Source organism: Falco cherrug, chromosome 8, assembly GCF_023634085.1.
Source record: "Falco cherrug isolate bFalChe1 chromosome 8, bFalChe1.pri, whole genome shotgun sequence".
NCBI lineage: Eukaryota > Metazoa > Chordata > Aves > Falconiformes > Falconidae > Falco > Falco cherrug.
Window position 1 is genome coordinate 43,655,542 of NC_073704.1, and position 16,904 is coordinate 43,672,445.

Consider the following 16,904-nt stretch of genomic DNA (forward strand, 5'->3'; position numbering starts at 1 on the left):
TCCCCCTTGCTGTCTCTATTACAGTAAACTAAAATCTTGTTTACTTGTGTATTTATTCTAGTGGTTATCTGGATTCTGCTGTGGGGGGTGCATGGTAAGATGAGTCATGCTGAATTGTTGCTGGCAAATATGTTTTTCTGCGTTAAATACTTGCATTTCATTTTGGTATATCGCAAAATGGATAACAACACTGTATTTTTAGCAGGCGACTCCTGTCCAGAGAATGCTGCGCAGGTTATAGCAACATCTGGCCACAATGCAGATTTTCCCATTGGCAATCAGCCAGTCTCTGAGGACACTTATAGAATGAACTTGGCTAAAGGAGTCTCAATGTCACTGCCATCTTCACCTCTGCTGCCACGCCAGTCCTATTTGATGCAGTCGAGATCAAATAAAAAGTCTCCAGGTAAAATGAAACTGACAGACAACGAAAATCTTATAGCCCTTTAACTCGTTTTTTGATACACTTTTATATAAAGTAACAAATACAATCATCTTAAATCTTTTGCAGAAAGAACAAGAGCAGTGAATGCTTTTTGCATATTCCTGGGGAAAAAAGGTGATTGGTGGTTAAATAGAATATATTATTTCATATGGCAAAGAATTATTTTAATATGTATTGCAAATACCTATATTGAAATGTCAGAATATGTTTAAAACTGGTTATTTGTGATAAGTATATCAGTTAGGTGGAAGACAGCTGCAAAAACCTTTGTCTATGTGTACGTTAGTGACTGTATAAGAGTGAATGTTGTTTGTGGCTTTTACAATTAATTTATTTTACTTGTATCTACATACATAAATGTATTAATAGATAAATTGCTGCTGAAGTTGTGACAGGAAACCTGTTAATTTTCACTGGTTGTGTCCTTAGTAATGACCATGTACTTATGTGTGAGCTTTGCTAAATAAGGTGCTCCATCTGGTTCCCTTTTTATCAGCATTCTGTACATGTAAATCATTCCAGCACACTAGCATCACTTGGGTTCATTCAGGTCAAAGTTTGAGCGTCAAGTGAAATTGTCCATATTACTATTGCTTGTGGGAACACTCAACAGTTTTGAGGTTCTTAGTTGTAAAGTTTATGAGGTCTAGCAACAAAGAGTGTTGAAAGTTGGGTTTTGTCAGCACTGAGAGATGTCTTCATTAATGACCCATTTTACATAAAGTTAAAGAAAAATGTTGCTCAAAGAATTGTCACAGGATAGTAAATACAATTTGTAAAAGGTGTTCTTGGTTTAAGTTGCCTATCAGTATTTATTTTTTCCTTTCAAAACTTGAAAATAATAATCTCACTTCATCTTTAAATAATTTCAGATTGGTTTTGACAGTTCATGTAAAAATTTTGAGCCACAGAATGGTATTTTGTTTTGTCCCTTACTACAAGTGATTTGTGTGCTAAACAACTTCACTCTATCTTTTAAAGTCCTTGTAATGGAGAAGAAAATGGGATTTCTGCCAAAGACTGAAGTGAAGGTCAGGGTCTAACCTTTAGGTTTTTTTACTGTTGGGAACTTAACTGTATTCTAGGTACATTTGAGATAGTATCTTACCAGCCTTCCTATTCCATGATTAGTTTAGTCACACACGTTTTTATCAGCAGAGTATAGGCTGCTCACAGTTTCTCCTGCAAAGAATGTGTAACAGTAAATTTTGAATGAAAAGCCATGGTCGTGATGACTTCAAAGTCATTCCACTGTGATATATAGTCAAAGAAAAAAATTTAAGATTATGAAGTGCTGTGAATGCATTGACATTTATGTATCATTAATTTGTACAAATATGTAACCAGCTGATAGGATGCTCACGGAAACATCTGTGCTATTGCTTTGACTTTGAACAAAAAATAGATGATGGAAGATGTTTTAATATAAATTACCTGTCTAGCATCTGGGGCAGGAGTAATAAAAAAAGACACTATACTAATGTACTGATTTCAAAGCACTTTGTTTTAGTAGCTTATAAATAGTGAATTAAAGATTTTACAGGTTATGGTGAATGAAATAAGAAAGGATTGCATGGAGAGTATTCTGAAGTTAAGATGTAGTGATTAAGTTATCTAACGAGTGGTAGAACAAAATTCTAATTTCAGTCCTGTTAAGACAAAGCAGCTACTTAGAAACATATTTTGCAATGTAAATCAGATTGTTAATAGGTTTGAAGTCTTTGGAACTGTAATAGAATAGAGGAGATGTCCCTTGACATGTATTCATTGATTCTACCTTTGTTTCTGTTTTGTGGTTCTGTTCATTTATCCCAGGCATGTTGATGGTCATATATACATATCTATATGAAATATATCTATAGATATCTTGCATAACTTATTTCCTTGAAGTAAAATTCTATTTAGTGTCTACTAGACTGAAGCAGTGTACTGCGTGTATACTCAGTGGTAATAATTAAAGAGTATATTCACTAAATGCTACCCAGGTTTTAATGAAGACTTTTTCATAACTGTTAATTGAGTCTGAGTAGTTTTAGTTAAAAATTTTGGTTAGTAAATTAAAAAGTCAGATCTTCCTGACAGTATGTTTCAGAGTTATGAATTAAAAAAACAAAAGTTGTAGTTAGCCATTAGTTAGTTGTACTAATGAAAACATCTGTATTTGAAGGCTTCATACTCATATATTTCTACTTTTCTAGCAAATTTGTCTGTAACTCTACCTTACATTTATCTAGTCCTGCATGTGTATTTGCTGATTTAAAAATAGCTACTTAATTATGATTATATGATCAGTGAATAAAAATATCTTTTCCTGGTTAAATAATTGTAATGCATGGAAGAACATTCTGCAGTAAGAAATGCACTGTAAAATATTTTACATTTTTGGTGTAACTAGTACAGACATTCAGACTCCTCCATGGAATTACTCTTGTTCGTGATGTCTAGAACAAAAAAATCATCAGTGTAAATTATGTGACAAGTTTCTCGTACTGCTTTTGCTTTCGTTGCCCTTTCTTCATATTTCCAAGTGGGTGTTAATTTTCAGATTACCCCCTTCAGAAGGGAATTTCTGGTTTTGTTTTTTGATATAATTTTCCCTCTTTGCTTGGCTTCACTACTGCCTGACCAGCAAGTATTTCTGTACGTTGTCCTTCCTTTAAAATGCGTCAGCATTTTGAGTAGGACTTGAGCAAAATTTTTCCTTCTATAATTGCTTCATCCACTCACAATCTGGTTATCCATCACCTAAAACTGTTGAAAAAACAGCATTTTAGTTTCACCAAAAGTGATTTAGTTAATGATGGACGTATGTTTTTTACTGAATTTCCTATCTGTTTAGAAACTTGCACACTCATAGATAGATGGTGCTTGAAAGAAAGCAAATTCTTTCACTGTATTTTGTTAAGCAAAAGGTATTGCAAACATTTTGAACATGTTAGTAAATTTTGGTAGTTTAATGTATCATTTAGCAGTAGTACCATATGAAAAACAGCAACAACAACAAACAAAATATAAGGCCAGTTTGTAAAATTACATTGAAGCAGTGTATAAATCCAGACAAATTGTTTAATTTATAATTTAAAATAATGGAAAAGTACAGCCCCCCCTCCTTCTTGTCGGGCGTATTCATGTGAACATTTGCTAATCTGAAAGGTTATTTTACTTTCTAGGTTGCTTCAGGATTTTTTTTTTTTAGTTTTTTGTGTTTTTTTTTAAATTAAAAATGCAATGGTAGGAAAAGGATGTTATGCTTGAAACTATTTTCTCTGTCAATGTTGTATACCTCTGTAGTTTTCTACTTCAGATGACTCAGAGTAGAATGCTTTTACCAGTATGGATTAGCCACAGAGGTACTGTGGGGAGTGTGGTGTTTTCATTGTGTCCCTTTAGACTAAGGGAATTTTGTTCCATCGTAGGCATATTTGTTCCGTGAATAATGTAATTACCACTTCTCAGGCTGGGACTCATGTCTCTCAGAAAATCACGTAGATACCTTAATGTTTAGCAAGTTGGAGGCATCTGTTTGAAATAATTTGGAAATTGCTAGCCCGAGGACCCCCTGGACCAGCACAGGACTTTCTGGTTTTGGTGTCTCTTTGAAACTGCTGTCCTGATCTCTGGCATACCACTTCTCGTTTCCTCTCTCTCCTGGTAGGGGCTCAGGCTTGAGCCTGAGCTGATCAGTCCTGTATGCTGAGACCAGTATGCTGGCACTGTTAGCTGTTCTGTTGTTCCTGTCACGATGGACAGGCATGATGACAAATGTACACAGCTGAGAGGGGCATCTTTGCTGCAGCACATGTGTGGTCATAGCTGCTTTTCTGCTCATCCATCTGCAGCTAGGTCAGCCACTAGAACCTTGTAACAATTGGGCAGGCAAAACCATGGGAGAGCAAGGCAAACTTTGCTGGAACACAGAAAGCTGCGCAATCCCGTTAACACAATTTACTGTGAGTGACACTGTGTTTTGATTATTTGCATAGGAGGTAGGGGAGCTTTTTCTTTGAGTAGAGCTTGGAAGAATACCAGTGTTTCTGGCCCCAGTTCAGTCCTCAACTCTAAATATAAAAGGAGGGAAGAGACAAACTATATCTTAAATTTCTAAGGTACGTAAAATTATCACAGAACTAAAGCAACTAGTTCATTTGGAGTCAAAAGCTTCCTTAATGGAACAGTTCATTGAGGAAGAGGTGGATAAAAGAGCAGAAACAAACAGAACAAGGAAAAAGTTGTCAGCAGGACAACTTGGGGGAGGGGAGTGGGAGCAGTAAATGAAAAACTGTCACAGTAAGTTGAGTTTCTTCTACTATAAAGCTAGAATGAACATTGCTTGGATTGGTAATCGTACAGGTGTGAAACTAAACCAATGTTCAGGTTCTTAAAGGGGTAATGGTTGTACTCTGATTTAGGAGGGCCAAATAAAAGAATTAAAATGCTGATTTATAAAGGACTTTCAAAAAAATTGGTTGTTGAAATTTAAGGTGTGAATGAAGGATGCTGCTGCCCTTGAATTAAAAGTTTACAGACTTAAATTATTGATACAGTCATGCTTGAACAGAGGAAGGAAGCAGCTTTGCTTTTAAAGACATCAGTGAATGCCAAAGATGACTGCTGAGTCTTCCATAACTGTGCAACAGAACTTTTAGTTAGTTTTTAAATTACACTTAAATTAAAACTTTTAGTAAATTAATCAGCATACCTGACACTTGAGGCTAGACTGGGTAAGAGAACTGGTTTCACCTAAGGCTTCAGTTTTGTGCACTGATCTTGAGAACACTGGGAAGCAGCTCCTCTTGCTTGCAATAAGCTATCCAAGTGCAAGGTCTTGCACATGCAATCCCCAGTACCAGTGCAGATAGAGATTCATTTAATGCTGAGGGAGGGAAAGCCAGTTCAGAGGATTAGGAAGGGCGTGCAGAAGTTACAATAATCTACAATTATTGTAGTTACAATAAAACTAGCTCTTCTGCAGTCAAAAAAGCATTAAAAATTACTTGGAAAGCAATAGATCATTTTTAAAAAAAGTATTGTTAGGGAATTGTAAAATTAAATATGTTAAATCTGTAGTTCATCTACCACAGGAAGATACTGGTGTAGCTCTAGTGATACCAACTTTAAAAATTACTCTAGAGCTAGGAAAGCCCTAGAGAAGGGCTGCAGGAATGAGTAAAGGTGTGGAATGGCTCTGAAGACAAATTACCTTGATAGATTTGACTGGTATTTTTCTGCCTGGAAGAAAGACAATTTGTGGGGAAAGGAGACAGTATGATTGCTATTTCATGCCATGTTGAGTTAATGTGTGGATGGTGCAGACTGTTAAAGAAGGGTTGGGATGAATTCTTGGAAGGAAGATCCATCTAGAACTTTTAAACAGAAAGTGACCACTTCTGATTCAGGAAACAATAAGTCACTTAACACAAGTCAGGAAAAGTCTACCAGGGAAGTATGTTTTCCCTTAGCTATTCTCTGCTGTTTGCTGCCGATAAAACACTGTCCCAGATGAACCTTTATCAGCCATCTTACACTTTTGGGAAAGAGCTTCCACTGTGCAGATAAAGATCACATTTAAATGGGTCCTTTTTCATCCATGGATTAATTCACGTGTTCTATTTTAGATTAGTGCATGAAAATAAATTTACAAATCTTCCTAGTTAATCGCAGTGTTTATCAGATTTGCAAGTACTGTAAGTCACTTCCATGTTACTTTGTGATGAAGAAAATTCAGTCAGGGGTCTCCTGCACAGCCTGAAGTGCAAGTGTTAAAAAATACATCCTGAAGGAAGGTACTTCCTTTCTGATCTGATTTTACATGACTGCTACAGCTTGTTCTGGTTGTTCTAGAATGGTTGCTTGTTGTTGTTCAGCTTTGCTACATCTAATTATACTTCTGCTCACAAATGGCAGATTTGGACGACTGTCTCCTTAAAGAATGCGATTTTGTTGCAAGGGAATGTATTTTTAGCTGGTTTCACCAGGGCCCGCGCCCCGGGTTTTTGTTATGAACTCGCGTTGGAAGAGCCCCCCCTGGCGGTGGTTGGTAGCTAAGCGGTCTTTTAGGCTCATAGTCCGTAGGCAGGGATACAAACATATGTTCATATATGAATTGCATTTCCTGCCCAGTGTTTCTTAGCTAAGGAATTAGGTTATCACCGTATTACCATATAGCACTTTTAAGGTGCAAATCTGAAAGAACAGGTAGGTCCAATAATGGAATGTCTCAGTGCTCTTGTAGAACCGGCTCATACCTGGGGCACGATGGTTGGAGGCCTGTGATGTAGCAGGTCACTTTTTTGGGTTGGTTGCAGTGTGATGGGGCAGTGCGTTACCCTGGGGAGCCTGAGGCTGAAATGGAAAGCATTGCAACTTGTCTTTAAAAGCGGTCATCAGCCTTGAAGTGTTCATGAAAATGAGCAAGAAATCAATGTAGTTTTCAGAGACTTAATGGAGCATTTGAGACTGTTTATTTAAAAACCCACAGTATATTTAGGCAATGACACTTGCAGTCATACAAAATGTCCCATGCTTCCTTTTGTGAGCAAAGTGCTGGGATGTCTCGGAAAACTTTGGCGTGCCCTTGAATTTTGAGCCAAGTAGAAGGCTGCTATTTGAAGATCCAAATTGAAGACAAGAAAACCGCCTTATCAAGGGCAACGTGGTATAGTTAGCATCAGTCCTGCAGTCTCTCTCCAGTGCTTTCTGAATGGGGTTTACTCCGTGAGGGAGACTGCAGACCAGAAAGAGAAGTTGAAAGCCTGAAGTGCAGTCCTAAGTTACCTGCTAGCGGTGAGGAGGAAGAGAATAGGGAAGCCAGCCCGCTGGAGTTGTTTGCCGTGAGCAGCTTAACACACCATGTACTAAGAATAGCTGGCAAGCCAGTTCCGTTTTATCCAAAAACTGCCAGCACTGTCAAGTGAGGTAGGTGAGTACTTCTCCCTTTGTTACTGGTCTGGGAGGAGGAAAGTAAAACCTGAAGGGCTGCAGTGGCAAAGTAGCACTTAGCAAGGCAGTAGCACAGTGAGGTGGTTATCCACTGGGACTGAAACTCTGTTCCTATTTTGTTGTTTGTTTGGGATTTTTTTGGTGGTCTTTTTTCTCTGATTCTAGTATATTATAGGCTATTCTATTTTAAAACTGGGGCTTTTTTTGTTGTTATTAAGGTTGTTTCTTTGTTGTTGTGTAATAGGACATTCACCTTTGTTTTGAAAACTCTACCTTTGGTTATGTTTTCTGTATTTAACTTAAGGAAAGGTTCTAGCTGTATCCTCCATTACTTTCTTGAAATCTCATTGTAAAACTAATTAGAAGTCATCACTGGTCAAATGCTGCAGTAGCATCTGTGGTTGTAGTTATAGCTGTCCATGTATATTAAAAGAATATGTAGCTGTAGACGCTGAGGCATGGTCATGATTGACAAACGTTGGCTTCAGAAATAGTGAAAAATTACTTTCACAGTTATTTGGGATTTTACCAGTAAGCTTTTATCTGCTAGAACTCTTTTGTGTCGTGAGACTTATGCTTCTACTTGATAAGCTGGTCAGCTTTTGTGGGAAGGAACGATCTTGTTTAGTGGCTTGGTAACTGAGCCCCTTTCTCTTGGAGCCTCTTTTCCTTAGTAAATGAGAGAACTGAGCTTGTTATACAAATCCTTTAACAGATGAGGTTGTATTTGTAAAATCAGCTTTTCAATCTGGTACTTCATTCATGATATTGTAGTTCCTACATAAAAGTATACTTACCTGAAATATTTTTTCACTCCTTTCTTTGTAGAAATGTGTGTTTTCTTAGTCAAAACAGTATCTAATATGTCGTTTTATAAGCTTAAGGGATTGAAAGACTATAAACTGTAATTTAAAAACCCTTTTAATATCAATTTGAGTTTTATGTGAAATCTTTGTAAGCTACATGATGAATATTTAAGTGCTTCCATCAAAAATATTGTTCTTTAAAGATTCCTTTAAGATTGTAGTAGGCAAAACTCATGAAGATACACTGGTGAAAAATGGGCATATTAATAGGCCTGTAAAATGACACTGTGGGCTTATCAACCATTAGGACATAGGATTCATTAGTATTTGTTTTGTGTGGGGTCAGTGATTCTCTAACCCGATGTCAGTATACCACTATGATTGTAATGATTAAGTCAGGGAAGTTTAAAAACTATGCCCACAATTTTTTTATATTTACCAGTGATACTTGGAGTGTATAATACAGTGTGATAAAACTTGGACTTGTAGGTTATTTTCCTTACTTTACAGATGTGCTACGTAAATGTCACCATACTGTTCCTTCATAGGACTCTGTAAAATGTCCTGTTTTCCTTCAATGAACAGGGTCCCTAGAGCAGAGAAGAATAGACATTGTCAGCAGTGGTCACTGAGCACAGCTGCTTTCTTCGGGAATCGTTTCTGATCCAAGACATCCTGAGGGGAGGAAGGGCTGAATTCATTCACCTGGTGAAGAGGCAGCTCAGTGCAGAGGAGGGAATGTGACGTGGAGGACACGTTTACTCCAAAGATGTACTGTGAACTGCCCCTTGGTTCATGTGCAAGTGCCTCTGCTTTTCCTGGAGCTTCCTGGCGTTGGCTCTGGCCGCCTTTGGAAGCACTGGTCAGTGCTCAGATCCAGAGTTCTGGCAGGCTGCAGTTAGTGTGCACGTGGAAGTAATTGGGACTCAGGTTCTGGATGGCAGCATTTCCTGGCCTGCTGCTGTTTCTGTTCTCCTTAGCCCTAAGTTAAACTGTTTGCAAAAGGAGCTCCATCACCCAGTCCCTAGTTGGCTGTGGGCAGCGTCAGGAAGTGAAATGACTTGAAAACTGCAGGATTTCGTAATAATAAAATCCATGGTCTGCATTGTATTGTAGGTCGGCTTACTGGGTTTGTGTACTGTGTATTGTTTTATGTTTGTAAATAAATAAATGAATAAATGGACAAACAAAAAAAAACCCCAACCCAATCAGGTAGCCTGGTCAGTAGTTTATCACTGAGAGGTAAAAGAAATTAGTTCTTGAATTCATCACCTGCTTTCAGTATGGGCTTACTATTTGATGAAAGGTGGAGTTGGAAACACATCTTGATTTTTAGAGCATCAGTTCCTTACAAGCGTGTCAGTGCAAACTTAACCAGTCCAACCAGAGAAGACATTTGGCCGAGACCTTGGGATTTTGCTTTGATTTAAAGTCTGTTGTAAATTTGATTAAATAAAGGATCTAAAAGGGATGGTTTTTGAAAGCCAAAGATTGGTATGACTTTAAGTTGCGGTAGCTGTGGACTTTCTGTTTGGCAAGTGCTTTTAAAAAAGGCTTCTGAAAGTAGTTTTAATTCTGGACTGTAAACAAAACATGTGACTTGGAAACTGTAATACGTTTGGGCAGGTGAAGGATCTGGGAAACAAGGCATGTATAGCATAATGTTGATAATTGTTAGCGCTTAAGAATTTTAGTACTATTTAGATGCTCCTGATGAAGACCAGGACCCTGCTGTGAGAAGGTCCGGTGTCTTTTTCCACTAAACTTGAACTGCTGAGTGAAATGTTCTGGGAACGCAAGAGAGGGGTAGTGTACGAAAGCAAGGGGAGAAGAGCTTCCTTGGAGGAGTAGGGAAGTAAGAGAAACTGAGCCTGGCTGGGGAATAAAGTTGCACTGAGATTATGTGAGGAAGTATAGCTGTGACAGCCTGGGGCTGGGACCTGGGTTCCTGGAAGGACAGTTTGGAGTGGGTAGGGTGGAAGGAAAACTTATGGCAAAACTTCTCATTCCAGGATCTGGAATAGTTTCACCAGAGAGCATGGCAGTCCTAACAGCCATCCTTCCTCTGCTGACAGCTGTTGAAAATTCCATTTGTAGTGTTTAAATGCTGTTTAATTACACTTACATTAATATTTTTGGGCTATGCTGGCTTCGTTTAGTCAGATGGGGACAAATGAGGTGCACTTGGTAAGCACCTTTATTCAAGGAGTTTTCTCCTGTTTATTTAGTATGAGGTTCCAGTACCTTCTCTGCCTTCTTAGACTATCTTGTGTTGGAAAGGACCCACAGGGATCATCCAGTCCAACTCCCAGCTCCTTGCAGGACTACCTAATGCTGAACCATACGACTAAGAGTGTCATCCAGACACTCCTTGAAATCTGACGGGCTTGGTGCTGTGACCACCTCCCTGGGGAGTCAGTTCCAGTGGCTGAATCTTTTCAGACAGTTCTGGGTTTAAGAATTTGAACAGCTTAAAGGCAAAGTTATTTGCTTCTTTCTGGTCTGATCCTCTGATATTTAGTACCACATCGGCATTCATCACAGCCTTTTCCATAGACCTTTGGAGTGTTCGTTAGAGGTGCGTTTGGTGTTATACCTTTTTTGCTGATTTGGTCAGAGATTAAAAACATTCACTTCTTGAGTTCTCAAAATATTGCTGCCACTTTGTGGTTGCATTTTCTTCTTTCCCAGGATGTATAATGTAACCTAGCACTTAAGTGTGCAGATAGGATACCACATTTGAGTTCCAGCATTTCGGCTTCTCCTGTTGGAATTTGACAGAATCTAGCTTTCAGGTTCTCTGATTTAAAAATAAAAACCCCAAACAAAGTGCCCCTGTAACTTAAGCTCAGGGTTCTGTGGAGTAGCACGAGAAATGGTCTTCGAGAAATGTGCTAAGTTGTGCATGCTTGCTTTTGAGACCTTGGTTTTGTTTTTATTATGAATAAAATAATAAGAGTAATACACAGAACAGGCAAGATGCAAAAGTGGAACGCTGCCAGTAGAATGGTTTTCATCTGTGCTTTGTCACTGTGGCCTAATGTATTTGACTGCAGCATGTTGGACATTTTCAAGTGAGAAAAAGACCTTTCCTACTGTTAAGGTGACGTTACATGATAGAGAGAACCTAGGATCATAGCTCTGTGGTACAAGAGGTTGTATTTAAAGACAAAGGGGAAAATCCCTGTCTGTTGCCAGAGCTGGGGAAACCCACAGAAGTACCTCTGGGTTTGTGTTTTGTTAAACCCAGCAGCTGACGGTGTTTGTAGGCACTTCCAGCTGATATTTAGGTTCTTCTGGATGAACCATTGGAATCACTTATCACACCTCAAGCTCACTAAAATTTTGAAAGTTTCAGGTGGCTTTGTTACACACAGTACAAGAAATTGGGATTGTTTTAATGACAATCTAGGATAAAAAATTGGGTTTGAGTTTTCAGTACCCTGACGATGATGTTTCCATTCCCCATGCTATTTAAATATCTTAGCTTTCCAGTGTGTAACTTCACAAGTTTCCCTGTTCATGCTTTTCCAAAACTCAGTGTTGCAAATGCCTTTATTTGTGTGTCTCTCTATATATAAGTATATTATATATATTTATATAATATATTTAGAAAATTCTGTTGACATATTTTTTGGGATGTGGATAAATACATGGTGGAGTTTCAATTCTGCAACGTATTGTGCATCAGTGTAACAGTCTACTGCCAGTACTGCCAGTTGCTGAATTAAAATCAGAATTTCACCCTGTGTTTGTTGTGCAAGCAGATGCTGATTCAGCAGTACCAGTGTACTTTTTCTGGTAAACCTTCAGAAGGCAGCACTTTCCCTTCTGTTAGATAAGTTGTGTAGTTAACATTTCCTCTGGCTGATACTAAACCAGATTTCGTAAAGAGTAGGATCGTACACAGCCTGAAACCAAAGCATGAAGCTAAAAGTGAGAGCAAAGAGTGAGTCAGTTTAATTTTTGAATATTATGCGTGTGTGTGTGAACACACAATTCTTCTTAATACCGAAGGTGGCATGTTTTACTTGGTGTATAGGTGAACTGGGAATGCTGCTGTTTAATGAAGGCAGAAACCATTAGTAGCCATTGATGTTTTCTTTTGGGTTTTTTGAACTCATCTTCACCATTCCAGGGCACGTGTCAGTATTTGGAGAAAGTACACTGTAATATGAAACTTCTTGGGTTTGAATTATTTAGTGTGTTGCTGTTGCAAGCTGTCTGCCTGTGGTGTCTTTTTCCTAGCTTCAAAGATGCTGATAACAAAAAATCCTTCCTGCTATAATGGAAAACAAAAGCTCTGAACCAAGAAGGCCCATTGAAAGTTATCTCAGTTTAAACGTGAAAAAGTCACTTTACATATACAGCAAACTTTTCAGGTTTGTCACAGCAAACAGATCACTTATGTTTTCCAGCAGGCTTTGCATTCCAAAAAGCCCAAAGAGAGCGTATGTTTCTCGCAAGAGTGGAAGTGCAGCAGCTCACTAGTCTTTATGGTAGCAGCTGTGTATGTAACAAATAATTCCTCTGCTACTTTTGCATTGTAGAGGATAGACACTCTGAATATGAAACTTGCGGTCCATCTGGAAAAAATTAGATACACTTAGCTCATTCCCATTGCAGGTCCAGTCAGGAAGCCCAAGTATGTGGAAAGCCCTAGAGTGCCAGGTGAGGCGTCTCTACCGCTGAGAAAAGGATCAGAGCAAGGAGAACCCAGTCAAAATGGTAAGAGTCTGCTCAGTGAGACTTTATTTGGTAGAACAGCTGTTCATTTCAGACAGTGATACAAAGAAGGCTGCATAATAAGGAAATCTAATTCTTTATTTGTAAGAATGTTTTGCAGATTTAACATGCTTGTGGTGAGGGGATGCTTGTCATTATGTGATCTTTATGTAACTGTCTCAATTCTTGGAGCTACAAATGTACTGCAAGCAAAACGTCGAGTGTTGTTGACTGCTACATGTGCCAAAGGTCTACTAGAATTTTTCTGAACTTGTTTTTAATTTAAATTGATTCCAAGTGTGTAGCTCTGCAGTGAGTACAATGATTCATTTTAGAAATTTTGTAAAAGCTTGCTAAATAAAAAGGCAGTAACAGTAGGCTCTTGTGTTGGCAGAGCTGGGAAAAGCTACATCCCTAGAGTTAATTGGTACTCTTGGAAAGTTTCACATTTGTTAAATTTGACTAGTGCATAACAGTGTGGCTTTGACAGTGAATGTCATGGTCAAAGCAAAATAACCCATTTGTTGGTATTTGACTGTATGCACTGTAACATTTCATATGCCTTCTATTTCTAGATTAATTCTTCAGTTTAACTGGCCTCATGAAAGTCATTGCATGTAACCAATGAGCTTCCAGCTGAAAAATTCTTTGTTTTCCTTTTGCTTCAATTTTAAAGGAAGCTACAGTTTTAAAAGTCAGTGTTTTCTTTTGAAAAAAGGCCCATAATGGTGAAAATAGAATGCATTGTAGTTGTTTTCACCATCTTCTCCTGTATGCTTAATTTGGTATGTTACCCTAGTCCCTCTTGTGCTTCCATGTTCACGACTGGCTTAGTGCTGGTATGAAAGTTTTATGTCCAACAGGGAGAGCTTGTAGTCCTCATCTCCCTAATCTAAAGGTGACCATCTTGCTCAGACCGTGCTGACTGGGAAGCAGCAGAACAGGTGCTCCTGCTTTTTTCCCATTTTGCAGCTGGGTGGCAGCTGCCACAGCCAGCGGTTCTGCAGCTGAGGGTCCCTGCCCCCTTGGCTATTTTGGAGAGTGGTGGGATGATGCTCCTTAACTGACTGTTTATACCTGAGGATGGAAAAGGCCTACACATTATTCCTTTTTTTATTAGTGGACAAAAGAAATAAATACCGTATAAATGCTTCTGCTAGGAAAGACCATTACAGGTTGGTAGGTGATGCCAAACTGTTGGCATCAAAGAAGGAAAATAGCAGCAGACGCTAGTCTGTGAGATTGTGTTAGCAACAGGCGCTTCCCTGAGCAGACCAGTGATGGCTGCTTTTGTAGGAGGTTGCTTTGTTTTGAACTTTGTCTTGTATCGGTTGGACACCAGGAGATGTTTTTAAAGCACTGTACTGATAAAATCAAATCTTTTTGCAACCAGAAAAGCTGGGACATTTAGAATTGGTGTCACATCCTTTGCATAGCAAGCACACCAAAAATGTATGATATCCATTGTAGTGTTAACTGTGGGATTACAAAGCATCTGTATTATTAACCTCTACTTTTCACGTTTTTAATAGTACAGAAAATTTTATAAAAAATGGCAGGAACAGAATTTTATTCTGCCACTGAGCTTTGATGGCACTGAGCTTACTGCTTCTGTTTGGAGAATAATCACATCGATCAACAGTCCAGTGATGAACTGGTTGCACTTAACCATTTCTTTTTAGACTGGCAGGGTGGGTTGGCTCTCATGCAGAGGCTCCAAGACCCAACAACAATTTAAAGTCTCATGGACAAAAAATTTAAATTACATTAACTTCTCCATTAGATACGTTGCTGACAGAAGAACTCGCATTTGCATTTGATGGTACTTTTTCTACCTCTTGGAACAGTTTCCAAATATAAGACACTAATCTTTACCAACTTTTTTCCCTGTACTCCAAAGCAAAGCCTGATAAAGACTCAAGCTGTTCTCCTGCAGCACAAGAATTGATGACAAGATTGGGTTTTTTACTGGGAGAAGGAATTCCAACTTCTGCTCATATAGAAGAGAAAAATGAAGTCATGGTAGGATAACAGAAAATAATGTATTTAATGTTCACCCTATTTTAGAGAGGACTAATGTTATTTTCTCTGTTTACCGATGGCAGTTACCTGATACTTACCAAAATGCAATCCATTTTAATAGGCATATGGTAATAGAATTGTAAAGTAATTGCAACAACTTTGTGTTTGTTTTGAAACTGTAAGTTGGTCTTGCATTCTTAAAATTAAAAAAAAAAGAAAGAATAGACTCATCATTTCTGAAAGCTAAATTTAATCTACTATGAACGTGAATAGCTTCTAAGGTTCTCTCTGCCTTATTTTAGTATTTAGGAGGAACTTTTTTCTTTCCGTTCTCAGTGATTTATGAGAACGGAAAATGTCAGTGGTTTGTTAAAATAGGAGTATACTTTTGGGATGTGTGTGTTTGCTTTTTTTCCTGAGAAGTTCACTTCCATTTGACAGTCATTTCTGTCATTTGCGGGCAGAGGAATTGGGGAGAAGCAAGCAGCTACTATCTGTGTGAATCTGATCTGCTAACCAAGGCTGCATAGTAACTTCCAACCTCCCTTTCTTCGCCCTCCTCTCTCCGCTTTTAGTTCCAGGCCTCATAAATCTTAGTGCATCAGTCTGGGTTTCTTTGAGAGTGGAATGTGAGTAATACTGCAGTTCTAATGGTTTTAAACAAAAGAATAAATACTGGGGGTGAAGAGGAGTGGTATCTCTCTTTAAACAGTATAATGTTTAAAGAGAGGAAGTCTGCCTCACTGAAACTCTTCCACTGAAGTGTGAAATTCCCTTTTTTCTTCAGAAGTCACTTTTTAAGAATAATCTGAAAGCATGTCATTAAGGTTCCCAACCAAGATAAAGCCTTTGATTCTTGCTTGAAAAATGGACTCTTTGCTTTGTTCTTACTCTACTTGACCTTGGTGTTTGTAATTTTCAGTATGGTAGTGGACTGTCTCCTGTGCAATAACCATTAGTTTTTCTTCACATTGCAGTGTACAGTAGCCAGTCAAGGAGTGAGTCCATGTTCCACCCTCACAAGCAGCACTACATCACCTAGCACTGATAGTCCCTGCTCAACTCTCAATAGTTGTGTTCGCAAAACAGCAGCTAACAAAGGTAGTCCCTGTGGAACCATTAGCAGCCCCAGCTCCACCCTGGAGAGCAAGGACAGTGGAATTATAGGTAAGCATCTTAATGAGTAATGCGATTAATAGACATTAATCTTAATAGTATAAGTCCGAATAGTTGCTTCATGTCTTTGGTTTCGATTTTATGTTGTCCTTGGATCCCATTTCAAATCCTCTGTATTTGAAAGACTGAAATCATATTCTTTTGCTGCTGTTAGGTCTGCATTTTTCTTGTTTTCATGGTGCATGTTTTACTTTAAAATAATTTATTTCCTTTGTTTCGCTCTATGTCTTATTTTCTTCTACCTCTTTCCTTTTCTGTTATATAGGTCTCTACAATGCATTTCATAATGGTGAAGTACAGCATAGCTGGAAGCTGGTTGAATTTCCATCTAAGAAAAAAAAATAATTAATGCTGCTACTTATGAGAATAACCTAAATCAACCTGTTTAAAAACAGTGCAGACTCTGAGTAGTTGGCATAAAAATGGGGTATCATGGAAGAGGTGAAATTGTGTGATCCCCCACTGAATAGATGACTGAACTGAGGCTATATATCCATCTCCTATGGGGAGTCAGTTATCTTTAGAGAGGCGGCTACAATCACAGAGCAACCGTTATAGCTCCTTTTACCAGCTAGCCAAATATTTCAGTAAGTCTGTTTAGTACTAAAGAAAAATCTAAATTGTTTGCTGCCTCATTTGTGCAGTCTTCCCTGTTTCTGCTCCCTACCTGAATGGGTCTTTGTCTGTATCACTGTCTACCTGTACCTTTGGATACCCGGGTGGCTGCTTTAGAGTTATTTTCTGGAAGGCCAGACTAAGATGTAAAAAGCCTATTTTTCATGTTGTTATAC

General features: G+C 38.4%; 1 protein-coding gene across 5 annotated transcripts in view; it reads left to right on the forward strand.

The window, feature by feature from the left end:
* The window catches only part of TANC1 (tetratricopeptide repeat, ankyrin repeat and coiled-coil containing 1), a 95,574-nt gene that overhangs the window by 38,449 nt on the left and 40,221 nt on the right, over positions 1-16,904 (forward strand). For 3 of the 5 annotated variants that reach the window (XM_055719173.1, XM_055719175.1, XM_055719177.1), the window contains 4 exons: positions 203-406; positions 12,817-12,918; positions 14,816-14,937; positions 15,915-16,104. In XM_055719173.1, the coding sequence (XP_055575148.1) occupies positions 203-406; positions 12,817-12,918; positions 14,816-14,937; positions 15,915-16,104 (618 nt within the window). The remainder of the gene's footprint in view (positions 1-202; positions 407-12,816; positions 12,919-14,815; positions 14,938-15,914; positions 16,105-16,904) is intronic. The other 2 variants (XM_055719174.1, XM_055719176.1) reach the window with 1 other exon arrangement.